This window comes from Haliotis cracherodii, unplaced genomic scaffold (genome assembly GCF_022045235.1).
Source record: "Haliotis cracherodii isolate W230 unplaced genomic scaffold, xgHalCrac1.p SCAF_5, whole genome shotgun sequence".
Lineage (NCBI taxonomy): Eukaryota > Metazoa > Mollusca > Gastropoda > Lepetellida > Haliotidae > Haliotis > Haliotis cracherodii.
Genome location: NW_027266308.1, coordinates 51,387,207 through 51,402,977, shown reverse-complemented (window position 1 = coordinate 51,402,977; position 15,771 = coordinate 51,387,207). Strand labels below are relative to the sequence as shown.

The 15,771-nt window shown below is 41.7% G+C and overlaps 1 protein-coding gene across 1 annotated transcript in view; it reads right to left on the bottom strand.

Moving 5' to 3' along the window:
- The window catches only part of LOC139443095 (transmembrane protein 179-like), a 31,684-nt gene extending 17,315 nt beyond the window's left edge, over window positions 1-14,369 (bottom strand). The window contains exon 1 of the mRNA XM_071224026.1: window positions 14,034-14,369. Coding sequence (XP_071080127.1) covers window positions 14,034-14,356 — 323 coding nt within the window. The 5' untranslated portion in view covers window positions 14,357-14,369. The remainder of the gene's footprint in view (window positions 1-14,033) is intronic.
- Window positions 14,370-15,771: the final 1,402 nt, after the last annotated feature.

Here is a 15,771-nt window from a genome sequence, read left to right as displayed (position 1 = left end):
TTATACTCCGGAAACGAACCCTACCCTAACAGAACCTAAGTCCATCTTGTTGCCATGGAAACGTAAAAAATAAAAATTTCAAAAATTTCTAAATAGCAAAAGGCACCAGTTCAGCATGAACCTGACAGACCTGTAAAGTTTGATGAAAAAATATTGAACGGTTTATGAGTTATGCTCCGGAAATGAACCCTACCCTAACAGAACCTAAGTCCATCTTGTTGCCATGGAAACGTAACAAAATAAAAAATTCTAAAATTTCTAAATAGCAAAAGGCACCAGTTCAGCATGTACCTGACAGACCTGCAAAGTTTGATGAAAAAATATTGAACGGTTTATGAGTTATGCTCCGGAAACGAACCCTACCCTAACAGAACCTAAGTCCATCTTTTTGCCATGGAAACGTATCAAAATAAAAAATTCTAAAATTTCTAAATAGCAAAAGGCACCAGTTCAGCATGTACCTGACAGACCTGCAAAGTTTGATGAAAAAATATTGAAAGGTTTATGAGTTATACTCCGGAAACGAACCCTACCCTAACAGAACCTAAGTCCATCTTGTTGCCATGGAAACGTAAAAAATAAAAATTTCAAAAATTTCTAAATAGCAAAAGGCACCAGTTCAGCATGAACATGACAGACCTGTAAAGTTTGATGAAAAAATAGTGAACGGTGTATGAGTTATGCTCCGGAAACGAAACGTGACGGACGGACGGATGGAGCCCGTTTCTATATCCCCCGGCAACTTAAACTGGAGGTTTTCGAGGGCCACAAACATGAAACATACGCATTCTGAAAGTTTGAAACAACATTACGTCACACCGTCATAGATACATATACAAACAAGGTAAAGAGATGGGCACGTAAAGTCCTAGCAGTATCATTGGTTAGTCAAGGTCAAGGTCACCTTGCAGTTGGCCCCAGAAAACACCTTAAACTGTCTACCTTAAAGAAATGGTTCTGAAAAAAAAATCGACCCATTTATACATTATGGTTTTGTCATTGGTTTTAACTTGGCATGAATACTACTCCAAATAAGTTAAAGAAGATAAGTTGCAATACCCACCAGCCATGGCAGATGAACAAAAAAAAATCTAGTGTTCTTGATCTTTTGAGTAGTAGGTATCACGGTGCAGTAAGAGTGAGTGAGTGAGTGAGTATGGTTTGACGCCGCTTTTAGCAATATTCCAGCAATATCACGGCGGGGGACACCAGAAATGGGCTTCACACATTGTACCCATGTCGGGAATCGAACCCCGATCTTCGGCGTGACGAGCGAACGCTTTAATCACTAGGCTACCCGACCCCCCTGCGTACTTCGAGACAACGTAGAGGTAAGTAAGAACGTTTGTGTACATATGGTATAGTATATAAAACATCAGCAACCGCCATATCGTTTTATACGAACAGTTCGGTTTGGCTGACCTCAACCAAGCATGACATTTTGTTAAGTATTTAATGCACGTGTCCACTATATATACCGATGGAAACGAATAAGGGAAAATTCAAAAAAATAGGAAATAAGCCTTACTGTTAGTGCATTTGAAATAGTGCGCATACAAATTCAGCACGTCAGAATCAAATATTGAGATGTGTTTGTGTGCATTGTTTCCAACGCGTATTTGGTTGACAAGGATGGGAACCCGCGATCATTTACATTTCTAAAACGAAGTGTTCCCTTATCAATTTCAATTTTTATATTATGTTGTTTGTTGTTTAACGCCGCACTAATCTTATTCCAGCTATATGACAGCGGTCTGTAAATAATCGAGTCTGGACGAGACAATCCAATGATTGACATCATGAGCATCGATCAACGCAATTGTATGTATGCCTCTTATGCGTGGCATAATCCTGTGCTCTTTTTTTCTCTAATCCACGCTACGCCATGATTAGAATTCTTGGTTTGTTTGCAATATACACGTGCTGGTGATTTCCTCAAAGTGGTTAACGTCTTAGACCAACATCACTTACCTACGGCCTTACCTCCCACATCGAGGTGACTCGTCGTGATTAGGCACTACCATACCACACGCCGTCAGTACCCAACTCATTCACTCTCAACATGTGTACATTTACTTTCAACTTGTTGACATCGTTTTACACTTTCTGGGTAATGGAGAATTGAGATTTGAAAATATAACGCTGCTTTCAACATCTGCACAAAATCGAGTCTCACTGAAACATAATTTATGCATCTAATGATTTGGTAGCACACTGTTTATATGAATACATAATGTACATATATTATTCATTAGCCGATGGTCAATTTAGATTAGGATTGGATGAAAGGGTGTCTGAAAGTGCAACGTATTTATTATTCTCATAATTAGTGGACAAAACGTGTAATGTTGATAAATTGGTGGACAAATTGGTTCAGCCAACTAACAAATACACTGCGACTTATATTCCATATCTTTGGGAAAGCTACATCACACCATGTAGCCTTCTTTATACCCCGTCCGTAATTATATTAATTGTTATGCTAGTCTTTGCCATTGCAAAAGGTTATGCCAAAGTTCAAGGTATCGATCAATTCAGCGTGCATACGTGATCTGAACATAACGTTATCACGTCAAGCGGTGGCACTTTGGAAAAGGAGTGTTGTACGTTGTGGTGCCAATTTAACGTGTAAATGTTCCATGAATGCAAATAATGCGTGGGTCAAGTCGAGTCTGGAGTGAGTGGGTTGAGTTTAACGCCGTACAATATTCCAGTAATATCACGGCGTGTCGGCTTTATGTGGGTGGAAAGCCCGAAGTGATGCAGGTCTCTGACGTTTACCACTTTCGTGAAACCAACGAGTACGAAAATGGTGCTGACAAACCTAGAAACATAATCGCGGCGAACCAGGATTCGAAGCCACGATTGAAGTTTCTGGACTCTGCGAACTTAGGCGACTGGGCTAACCGGGCCCGCTCCAGTTGAGAAGTGAAGTCAATTAAAAATATCTCACCAAAAATTGTATTGTTACTGTCTTCTTGTCTTGTTCCAGGCAGAACAGATCTCCGTGCATGCATACCGTAAGACTTGCCTATAATGTGGATTGGGTGGTTGTAACGTGTGACCGGACAGATTGCGACTTATCGCTGACCACCATATCAACAACTGGTTTGTCTGGTCCAGACTGGCTCAATAACGTCACTAAAATACAGCTGTGCTGACTGTTGTGGCGTAAAAGAACATTCATTCACCCACTTCAGGACTGTAAACATAATTGGTGCTTTTGGTCCATGATTCTTTCTCTAAAGAAACACATTCGGTGATAGGTGAAACGGGTACTGAGTAGCGCCTCATAGTTGTAGCAGGATCCGCGGACCATGGATTTCCCATTCTACGGCCTGCGTTACGGCTTTCTTTCTACATGAAGCTGACACGCTGTAACATAATTAAAATACTGACACACCCACACCCACACCCGAAGTATACAATTACCAACGTTACCAAAACGTTACTAGACTGAAAGCTGTCGCCGAAACACTAGAAACTTTAAAGCCCAAACACAACAATTATAACCGTATCAAATACATCACAATTGAATAACCATCTCTTGTTTGTTTCATGTTTAGCCACTATCAAACATGGGTGTATACTTTCTTTTGCCCGGGTGTTTACAAACTTATATAAACACAGTCGAGTGTGCGTGCGCATGTTGAGTTGTAGAAAGTACGGAGTATTTTAGAAAAGAAGATCTTTGAATTTTCTAAAATGTATATTTTAAGAGTTAGTGTCTATAGGACAAAGCTTAGGCGTTTCGCTTAACGCACAGGTGCTTGGGAAAAGACGCTCCTCTAATTCCGGTAAAACTAGTCAATAACATTCATACATGATACTTATATGAATTTAAAAGGTCTGAAAATATTAACTCCCGAATAATCATTAGTAGGGCTGATACTGGACACGGAAATCGATGTTTCTTCAATTCACCAATTTCAACGTCAGGTGTGAGGTGAGTCAAAAAGGGGTTTATCTTTGAGTCCAAGATTATTGCACTTATATTGCGACGTACGTGCGTGCGTGCGTGCGGTAGTTCTGACTGGTGCCGACTTTTAATGCTAGCCAACTGAGATACCATGCCGCAATGTAACATGAATACCCCACTCAGACACAGTATACTGACTCTGAGCCGACCAGTCCTTGTTGTAGCCCCTTAATGCCGAGCGCGAGACAGGGCAACAACAAGTATCAGCTTTTAACGTCCTCTTGGTATGACGCGGCCGGGGATCGAACCCCGGACCTTCCGCTCTCGTCAACGTCTTGATACGTTAATGCTCAATTGCCATACGTGAGGTTTATTTCTTTTCGTACATAGAAGTTTGATTAATGGGAATATTAGGCTGGTGGGTCATACAAGACAGAACATATTCATCACAGTCGGCCGAAAATCGGAATATTAAAAAGTTATTGGGGAAAAGATATTTGGCTGCACTTCGTCCGACAACTGGCGTATACAGTACCAGGACTTTGCCATATCAATCCATCATTCCGTCAAACTCACCATCCCACACTGCGTTTCATATGATACACATCAGAGGAGTATGAACAAATTAATATTGCGAACAGTGATGATAATTCTATTCTGATGGCCGTTTGTCCCTGGAGGGCAATAGAACGCTAAACAATTCATCGGTAGCGTCCGCTGTCTGTACCCACCGCCGGGTAGGCACATCAGAGAACCATGGGTGCTGTTTCATTCCGTCATTTTAAACGTTAACGCCATCACAAAAGATAATTCATACTATGAATTAGAAAATGATGTAATGAATCACTGTTTAGTTTATATTGTTTTAATCCGCATGCCAGTGTATTGTTTGTTTGTTTATTTGCTGTTGAACGTCAGACTCCAATATTCCAGCTATATGATGGCGGTCTGTAAATAATCGAGTCTGGACTAGACAATCCAGTGATTGACATCATGAGTATCGACCCACGCAATTGGGATACGATGACAAGCATCAACCAAGTCAGCGAGCCTGACCACCCGATCCCGTTAGTCCCCTCTTACGACAAGCATAGTACCCTTTTACGACAAAAGGATAAAATCGCGAAAAGGGTAAGCATGACATTATCCTGCCCAACCGATTGCACGGGCCACTCACACAATTTGCATAAAAGGTTACCCATTCTTCCAAATGGAAGATGAGCAATATGTAATCAGGAAATATTTTGAAATGAGATTTAGTAAATTAATAAAGAATCTAATATGTTACTCTAATAAGAAAATAAAAATGGCTCATTTATTGTCGAAAGTATCCGAATTGATTTTTTTTTTATAGCAAAACCACGCATGTGCTATTCATCAGGCAAACATTCCTCATTAATGTTCTTGACAAAAGTTCCGCGCACATCTGTAGTGCTTAGCAAGAACTGGCTGGGTGTCGGATTTCAAGAATGTTCTCTGTTACTCGTGAAACCTATGAAATCGGATATGGGTATTGCTGCAAAAGCGTCTCTGCAGTCTGTATTTTCATAACACAAAGCGGAATGTTGATATTTCCCGATTGCGATGCGAAGTATTTAAAAATAAAAAGTGCATTTTCACTACAACGAACGGGTCAGAAATTCCTAGCATTTTCATCACGTGGTGCCGTCACCATCCTCAATTACTGCCCTGTTATAGACAGTGAAAGTATAGTAACGAGAAGAATATCAAGTCATGCGTACTTCGAGTGAGTGAGTATGGTTTTACGCCGCTTTTAGCAATATTCCAGCAATGTCACGGCGGGGGACACCAGAAATAGGCTTCACACATTGTACGCATGTCGGGAATCGAACCCAGGTTTTCGGCGTGACGAGCCAACGCTTTAACCACAAGGCTACCCGACCGCCCCTGCGTACTTCGAGACAACGTGGAGGTAATAAGGTGTCCATGTCGGAACCTTAAGGGATGATTGTCTCAAGTGTGTTGTTCAACGCCGCTCTCAGCAATATTCCAGCTATATGAGGGCGGTCTGTTAATAATCGAGTCTGGACCACACATTCAAGTGATTGACGTTGTGAGGATCGATCTGAGCAATTGGGATACGATGACATATATCAACCAAATAAGCGAGCCTAACCACCCGATCCCGTTGGTCGCCGCTTTCGACAAGCATAGTTGCCTTTTAGGACAAGCATGGATTGAATGAATGTTGGTCACAGGCAGCTGTCTGGACCAGACAAACCAGTGGGTACTGGGAACTGGGGACGCATGAGCCACAATCCTGTGAGGATCGATCTAAGCAATTGTGATACGAGGTAACAATAGGTCTTCAGCAACCAATGCTTGCCGTAAAAGGCGACTAACGGGATCGGGTGGTCAGGCCCGCTGACTTGGTTGATGCATGTCATCGGATCCCAATTGCGCAGAACGATGCTCATGATGTTAATCACTAGATTGTCTGGTTCAGACTCGATTATTTTCAGAAAGCATGGGTTGCTGAAGACCTATTCTACCCCGGAACCGCCGTCATATGGACAAACAAGCAAAGACATTGTTCTTACTACAAGCATAGCCACCCTTTACGGCAAGCATGGGTTGCTGCAGATCTATTCTTCCCCGGATCTTAACGGCTCTCAATGATATGCAAATCACGAAACTGGACAAGGCGTGGTTAATGATAACGCTGCGCCTATATATTACAAAAGGTGTCATTATAGAGACATTTGATATCAGAAAAGTTTCGTGTCGCTCTAGTTATGTTTGTGATTGCGACAGCGACTACACAAAAGGGTAGAGTTTCAGATAATCCCGACAAGAGGGGATTCTGCACGAGTGAGTGGGTGAGTGGTATTTAATTCTCAGTCAGCTTAACACAAACTAAATCACAATGGCATGTAAATAATTAAACCTAGTCACGGCAAACCAGTGATTTATAATTTGAGTGGCAATACCTGCCGTTTTGGTCTCACAACCAGCATGGTCATTGTAATTAGTCAGGATTTTTGTTCAGAATATATTTTCGAATTTATTTCACATTTTCCAGGATATCCAGTATGTCTAGCGTTCAATTGGTTCTTTTCCCAGTTTTTTTTCTGTGACAAATTAGTTGGGTTTTTAAAAAACGTGAAGATCCGGGGAGAGAATATGTCTTCAGCAACCCATGCTTGCCGTAAGAGGTGACGATGCTTGTAGTAAGAGGCGACTAACGGTATCCGATGGTCGGCTCGCTGATTTGGTTGATGCATGTCATCGTATCCCAATTGCCTATATCGATGCTACAGACCGTCTTCATATAGCTGGAATATTGCTAAGTGCGGCCATAAACAACAAACAAGCAAACAAATTTTTTTTTTTCAAAAAGATTCCTGTGCGAAAGGCATGTGGTACTGAGGACCTACGCATAACCGGAATCTTCACAGGCAGGCACTGCGTGAGTGAATGTTGTTCACAGACAGCTGTCTGGGCCAGACAAACCAGTGATTGATATCCTCGGGGTACGATGACGTAATGAACCAAGTTGACACTTGCAAGCATAGGCACCTGGTCTGTCCCCAAGGGTTAACACGGCGAGAAAAACGGCCAGAATCCTCAGAGGGTGAGGTGAGTATTGCAATTAAGTAGCGACGTCTCTCTCTCTCTCTCTCTCTCTCTCTCTCTCTCTCTCTCTCTCTCTCTCTCTCTCTCAATGGCATGCGTCAGGCAGGATAACAACAAGTATCATCATGTAATGTCTTGGTATGACGCGGCCAGGGAACAAACCCCCGACCTATCTTCTGCTCTCCGGGCGGACGCACTACCACTAGACCACAGAGGCGGTCCCCTTTCGAGAGATGAGATTGTCGCCATATTACTTTGTAATGTTGTGCCTTCGTGTGCAGGCGAATTTTCCAAACTTGAGTTAAAAGGTTTCTCGAAGGTTTTGTTGGCTCCAAGTTACTATTGCATCATGAATGGCAGGGTGAAAGCATTGTAATACAAATATTCGCAAAACCTCGGAAATGCTTCCCATCTAAAATATCCGAAACTGAATGTGTTGGTTCGCGATTAACAGCTAATTGATGTCAACAGCAGTCATACAAGACAACCCACATGTCATTCTATACATGCGACGCTTAATTCGGAACACACGACAGTACATTACAGGCGGCCGACGCCCACATTACACAACAAACACAAGCTCAGCCACTGCGTGTTGAATACGCACACGTCCTCATCAGTACTGACAAGTGACGGGGAATAATGAGTTCATTTCACTCTTATTGTGACAGTTTAGCTGTCGGTGTTGTGTCAACAGACGTTGCGCGTGATGAGAGAATGTCAAACACGAGGGGTGCGTGCAATGCACGGACCGCAGGGACACTGAAATTGATCTGTGTCTCGGAATATCCGTGGTGTGTGTTTTTATCAACTGAAGGGTGTCACGAGACGGTATGGACGATCCCCGAGATCCCCGGGTGTCCGGTAGTACTTTATAAGAACAATAAACACGCCTCGGAGGTATTACTGGTAAGCTTGTACGGAACACACCATCCAGGCCGCTGACCGATTAAAATGTTGTCAGACATATAGTGCTGAATCAAACGTTTACAGTTTATGCGGAAACCCCTGCCTCGATTTAAAAAGAGAGAGTCAAAAACACCTTTTTATAAGTATTAAAAAGTCATCCATGTAAGGTTAGAGTTAGGTTGCCCTAACTCAGCCCAACTTTGAAGCAGGGTTTACGGTCGGTAATCTTTCCCAATGCATATGGAGTGTCATCGTATCATGTCAAACATTTTAAATGTCATATTAGGTTAGAAGAAAAATATTGGGCAAGGCGTTTAAAGCCACCATAACGTATTTATTATACCGAAATGTTTCCACTATCTGGTGGGGCGGTCGGGTAGCCTAGTGGTTAAAGCGTTCGCTCGTCACGCCAAAGACCAGGGTTCGATTCCCGACATGTGTACAATGTGTGAAGCCCATTTCTGGTGTCCCCCGCCGTGATATTGCTGGAATATTGCTAAAAGCGGCGTAAAACCATACTCACTCACTCACTATCTGGTATCTTTGTTGCACATGTCAAAATGAGAACTTGACCATTCCAACCGTTGACGTTAGGTTCAAAGGGAGACTACTCTTCAAACATTTGAGGCCAAACCTTGTTGAATTTGTTAACTTTAATCTTTATCACTAAAGTCATGAACGTGATTTTCTTGAAAATTACTCTTCTTGCACATTAGAATCAAAGATATAACGACACAAAACAGTGTCAAATAACGAATTTCTGGATCAGAATGTTCATTGTGAAACATGTGAGGTGGGTGTTGAAAAATCCAAGATGGCTGTTACTGACGGTATACGGTCTCATATTAGGTCAGTAACAACCATCTTGATTTTTTACTTACAGTATACCGGCTTATATTAGGTCATTAACAACCATCTTAAGTTTTTACTGACGGTATACGGGCTCATATTATTAGTTCTGCTCTCCGATTGGTCAATCTCAATTTGAGGGATAATAATATCAGTTATGACACCGTTTACGGCAACTGAAGGTACCATAACTAATAATATACCACATACATACATGTGATAAATCTGAAATACTTTAAAGTTGTATTAGGGGGCACGGGTGGCCCAGTCGTCTGAGGCGCCGCGATTCGTTGTGCAGAGTTGCGTCCCTTTGGCACGCCAGAAACCTATGGGTTCGAATCCCGGTTCGGCCCGATTATGTTTCTAGGTTTGTCAGCACCATACCCATGCTCGTGCGTTTAACCGAAGTGGTAAACGTCTGAGACCTGCATCACTTCGGGCTTTCCTCCCACATTAAGCTGACACGCCTCGATGTAACTGGAATACTTCTAAAAGCGGCGTTAAACCCAACTCACTCACTTGAAGCGGTATTAAACTCAACTCACTTACACATCTTGACATATACCACACAAAAATGTTAAGGACCATCCGATTCTTTCACATTACCATATGAAATGACACATTACATGTAATAATAGCAATATGAAAGAATCGGATGTTCTTAAACATCTTTTGAGCAGTATACTTCATTAAATATCTGCTGTTTCTCTTGCGGTGTATTAAAATATATGGGTAACATTTATTTTGTTTATATATTTTTTCATTAAACAAAACGCAAATGCAAAAAACTTGACATACAATAACCTGGTCCGTTCAATTTACTGTTTACAAACAACCGTAAAGACCATGGATAACCTTCTCAACTACTGCCAAGGTACAGCTTTGAGATTATGATTCAGTATTTGTATTTGGGGCCATTACTTATGAATCAGCCTTTAACATGAGTGACAGTAATGGGAGCTGTTGATATTTGTACATGCCCTTTGTAAGCAAGAGCAAACTCCCTTGGAGTCCATTGAGGAAGCACTCGGACTGGTCTTGTTTTAACCGACCCCGCGGGGATTCCAGGGCAGAGCAGGATCTCAGTACCCATCGCTAGTCCTTACAGCTGACTGACTGAGGATCGGATGGTTACAAATTGTGAATGAGCTGATTGTATGTCATAGTATTCCATTGGCCGATGCTCGTACTGTCAACCATTGGTTTGTCAGGTTCAAACTTGACCATTTAAGGTCATCTCTGTAGTTATATACTACCCAAAAGAAGTTGAAGAATACCAGATTCTTTCATATTACCATAGTAATATGAAAGAATCGGGTGTTGATTAACTTCTCGAGTATCAAAATGCATATATAGTTGCAGTATTGCTGAGTGAGGCATAATAATTAATTATTATTTTTGTCGAGTTAAAGCAACAAAATCGTTCAATAACCAAAAGAAATCTCAAACAAACAAATAAGATCGCTTTGTCACAGGAACGGGGCAGTACACACGATTATTTCCGATTCAAACCCCTGTGATTGCAGCGTAAAAACCTACATTCACCAGTTACATTGTTTATTTTTATTGAATCTCAATATGCATTATTTGCACGAGACTATCGAAGGATAGCCGTACATAGACTTTGTATTGAATTTTGCTAATGACAACCTGTCGGTCTTGTCAACAACGGCATGCTCCCCACGTGGGTAGTCAGGAATCCGGTGTGCAGACTGACCCTAGCTACCAATACACAACCAGTGCAAGTAAACAGCTGCATTGACAATGTGCATAACTGACAACCATCACACTTACAGACCACTCAGGTCTCAGCAGTGTAACAATTAACATTCAATCACATTTAGTGTTCCCGATAGTTCCTCGAGGCTAAAATATACAGTGGACATCAAAGTAAGCAAAGCGATTATTATATATATAATAAAGATAAAAGCGATTTATGTAGTAGTATTTATGCTTGTAGATGTTCTCTACCGCCTGTTCCTTTTCCTAAAGCATAAGGCAATCAATTGCTCTAATACAATGCGGCAAAATCACAGTTCAGTTCTTGTAACAACTGTGTTAATGAATAGCATATCATAAATTGCATTGTTTGTTGTAACTACAAGATTAACTAATATCACATGATCTCAATTCGCAGATTTATTATACTTTTAATATTTAATAAAAAATCCATTATTATTGTAAATATTTGTACATTATTGTAAATACTTATAAAATATAAAACACCGTTATATGCAAGCTCCAAATGTAATAAAGAAGTTCATCCATATTCATTATCCTTACTTTTGTTGGTTGGGTGTTGTTTAACGCCACACTCAGCAATATTCCAGCAATTCCAGCTCTGTAAATTATCGAGTCTGGACCAGACAATCCAATGATTGACATCATGAGCATCCATCTTCACAATTGGGGTACGATAATATGCATCAACCAAGTCAGCAAGTCTGACCACCCGATCCCGCTAGTCTTACGTCTCTTACGACAAGCGACCAGTCTTCACAAGGAATCTTCACGGGATGAAATGATTGGATGACACACTACGTGTGTGTTTTGTTTCCTAAATGTGAAAGGAAAGCCAAACCTGACGCACACCTTTGAAACCCTAAGCACCGGTGTGGTGCTGAAGAACATAGGTTCATGCTCAGACCCGATCCCGTTAGTCGCCTCTTACGACAAGCACAGTCGTCTTTTACGGCAACCTTACTTCGTCGTGATCAAACGACTAAATGCCTCTCAAAGTAGTGTGCGTTATACATACTACTCAATGAGTGAGTGAGTTGGGTTTAACGCCGCTTTTAACAGTCTTCCGGTTATATCACGGCATGTCAGCTAATGTGGGAGGAAAGCCCGAAGTGATGCAGGTCTCAGACGTTTGCCACTTCGATGAAACCCACGAGCACGGGTATGGTGCTGACAAACCTAGAAACATGGGCGAACAGGGATTTGAACCCACAATCATAGGTTTCTGGCGTGCCCAAGGGACGCAACTCTGCATAGCGAATCGCGGCACCTTGGACGACTGGGCCACCCGTTCCCCCTACTACTCAAAGAAGCTAAAGAGCAATAGATTCTTTCATATGACAGATTAACTACAGTCATATGAAAGAATCGTGTGTTCTTAACTGCTTTTGGGTAGCTTACAATAATAAGACTTTCAGGTTAAATGGGGGGCACGGGTAGCCCAGTCGTCCCAGTCGTCTAAGGCGCCGTGATTCGCTGTGTAGGGTTGCGTCCCTTGGGCACACCAAAAAACTATGATTATGGGTTCGGATCCCGGTTCGCCCCGATTATGTTTCTGGATTTGTCAGCACCATACCCGTCTGAGACCTGCATCACTTCGGGTTTTCTTCCCACATTAAGGATGTAACTGGACTACTGTTAAAAGCGGCGTTAAACCCAACTCACTCACTCACTCACTCAGGTTAAAATATAGTGATTTGTTTGCACAGGTACGCAATTACGGTATTTCATGCACATCAGATTGTATCAGAGTATTGTTATTAATGTCGGTCTGCCGACTTGTGCAATAATGTACAGTTCATGCATGTGTCATGCCCTCCTTCACACATACGCGTGAGACGGCGAGATATGCACTTCTTATGACTGGATATTGCTGGAGGCATACACGAGTACTGTTACATTTATCTCTGACATAAGCGGTGATCTATTTCCTGACTAACACAGTGGGGTACACATTGCAAGGGGCATCTTAGACATACTGGCATTTAATCCATGAACGTAAATGTAGATCGCGATATTGCTATTCCCATATTCAGCGGGACGAGGAATCTGCATGGCTTGGTGTCACATGGTGGGGCCCCTTCTGTCGTGTTTCAAATCGATCAGCTGTGATTGTGTAACTGTATTACGTGTCCTGGTTTCTAAGTTTGGGGACGACGACAGCGGTTCTAAAGTCCAACGTATTATTAAAAAGGTCCTTAAGGTTTGTAAATCCGCCGAACAGTTTTAATTTGTCGGATGGGAACATGAAAACTTAAACCCACCCCTAAAACATCAGCACAAAAACAAAACACGACAGAACTTAAAGTGCTTAGCTTTTCATCAGCAGCAAACGAACTTTAAAAATGTTCCCGAAAGTCCATACGATAAAAATGCTGCCATGTGTAGCACAAGTACATAGGTTATCGCAATATGGGGATATGTATGTGTTGTTATTGTTGTCTAATAACTATATGAATTAAGGGTTGTACATTAAAATGCACTCGAACTGTCATAAAACTGTCACAACTGTCATAAAACTGTCACAACTGTCATAAAATGTCAGATCTCATTTAACGGTTAAGTGTAGTGTTGGGGGGTGGGGGTGGGGGGGGGGGGGGGGGGGGGTTACTCAAAGCACGTGATCTAGACTACCAGTTGTCGGACATTCATTTTTGTGGAAGCCTCGGTGGCTGAGTGGGTTAGATCGCTGACTTCGTGTGCTGGCGATTAGGTGCCTCACCCTGGCAGGTGTGGGTTCTGTACTTTACTATGTAAGTGTTACCCCAGATTATAACATATGTTACATTTGACCACTTTCTAAATGAAATTATGTATTCAGAGTATTATTATCATGATTATCTAAGTACACAAACCACGTCCATATATCTGCTACGTGTTCTGCATTTTATACACGAAAATAAAATATGATGTGAAAGTGTATATAAGTGTTAAACACATGGGTGAATACTACAAGTTACCACTGGAGAAAAAACGTGAGTTAAAAAAATCAATTCTTAATATTAATAAAATTACTCACCCTCCGTCCTTTAACGATCTTCTTACGTACACGAAAAACCAGGTCCAAATAAATGAATGGATAGCCACGACCACTGGGAGAAATGTGGTGTAGAAACAGAGGCTATTGTCGCCCCACTTTGTGCTCTCAGTGTTCAGTAGTACGGATTTGTTTGGCGACACCTGCACGAAGATATCAGCGTTCAGGAGGCAGCTTGAATTGAAATACTTCCACACATATCCCAACGGCAGCAACACGCACATGCTTAGAATCATAACTGCAACGTTGACAACGATTTGGCTCCATTTTAACACACGACGAATGTCCAACATGGTCGGAGACATAATACTGGTGATCTACCACCATTCACAATCTCGACATGGATTTGGCCCACCAGGTTGGGTTCAGAGGTCAGGTCATAGCGTGACGTCACATGTTTTATCACGTGACTTTTCAAGTAATCAAGGTATTTCCCAATGGCGAGGAGAACCATTAGGAGATGTTACTTGTAGAACTGTAACATGTTTTAATCATGTGCCGCGCTATTGTAACCGCTGTAGCATAATTGCGATCGCACACTATGGATTCAAATAGATAGTAAAATTATTCCTGGTCTACAGAAACACAATCAATTAAGCAACGTACGTGTGTTCTACAGTTAAACCAGTTCCTGACGTAAGGTAATACGATACGGTGTTGAGTGAGGGAACAGCTCCTGACAGCGCTGGCGGGTTCGATACTATTTATTGGTGCGATGAACAGATAGGAGCGCTATGCGGAGTTTTCATCCCGAGCGTATTCGCAATATGCATTGTTCTGCGAGAGGATAATATAAACCGGTGATGTGTCGCTTTGCTGATGAATCGCGGAAATATGGCGTTCCTTTCAGTTTCGATAGCTCACAATTCGGGAAGCTTTAAACGGAAATCAAAGTTATAATGTTGATCTCAATCGCATCTTCTGCATCCGGTACCTTAGGCATAGATTTATATGTAGGGGTATTGAAGATGTGAGGAATGTCCCAGTGTTATCGTCCATGGGTTGTCTATGTTGTTTGTTGTTGTTTAACGCCGCACTCAGCATTGTTCCAGCTATATGACTATGGTATGTAAATTATCGAGTCAAAACCATACAATCCAGTGATTGATATCATCAGCATCGATCCACGCAGTTGGAATACGATGACATGCATCAACCAAGTCCGCGAGCCTGACCACCCGATCCCGTTAGTCGCATCTTATGACAAGCATGGGTTGCTGAAGACCAGTTCTACCCCGGATTTTCAAGGGGCGGGTTGTTTATGTTGTTATAAGAACGTTGACCTTATACATATTCATATAAATATACAATCTAAATCTTCTTTCCACATCTATGTTTATAAATCCACTGTCAGCAATGACTTATTTTTTTTAATCTAGGAAATAAGAAAAAAAGTTAAATACAATTTACAAGCAGGCAGAGTTTGGGATTTTTTAAATAAAAAGTTATGTTAATGGCATTCTTCTCGTGTTATATCCCAGTTTGATATATGATAGTATTTCTCGCTTTGACTGATAACTATGCACACATATTGCACAACGAACAGTGATTATACAAATGTCAAGGGCATTGTTTGGAACGTTCGCGCACCCACAGTGATAAAACCTCGTCTTGGTCGTGATAACATTCACAGGGGTGCGTATATCTGACTGTCCTCTGATCTGAGGGCGATAGGCATGTCGGAGAACACGTGCTCGTCTGGGACGTCTGATTCACCATC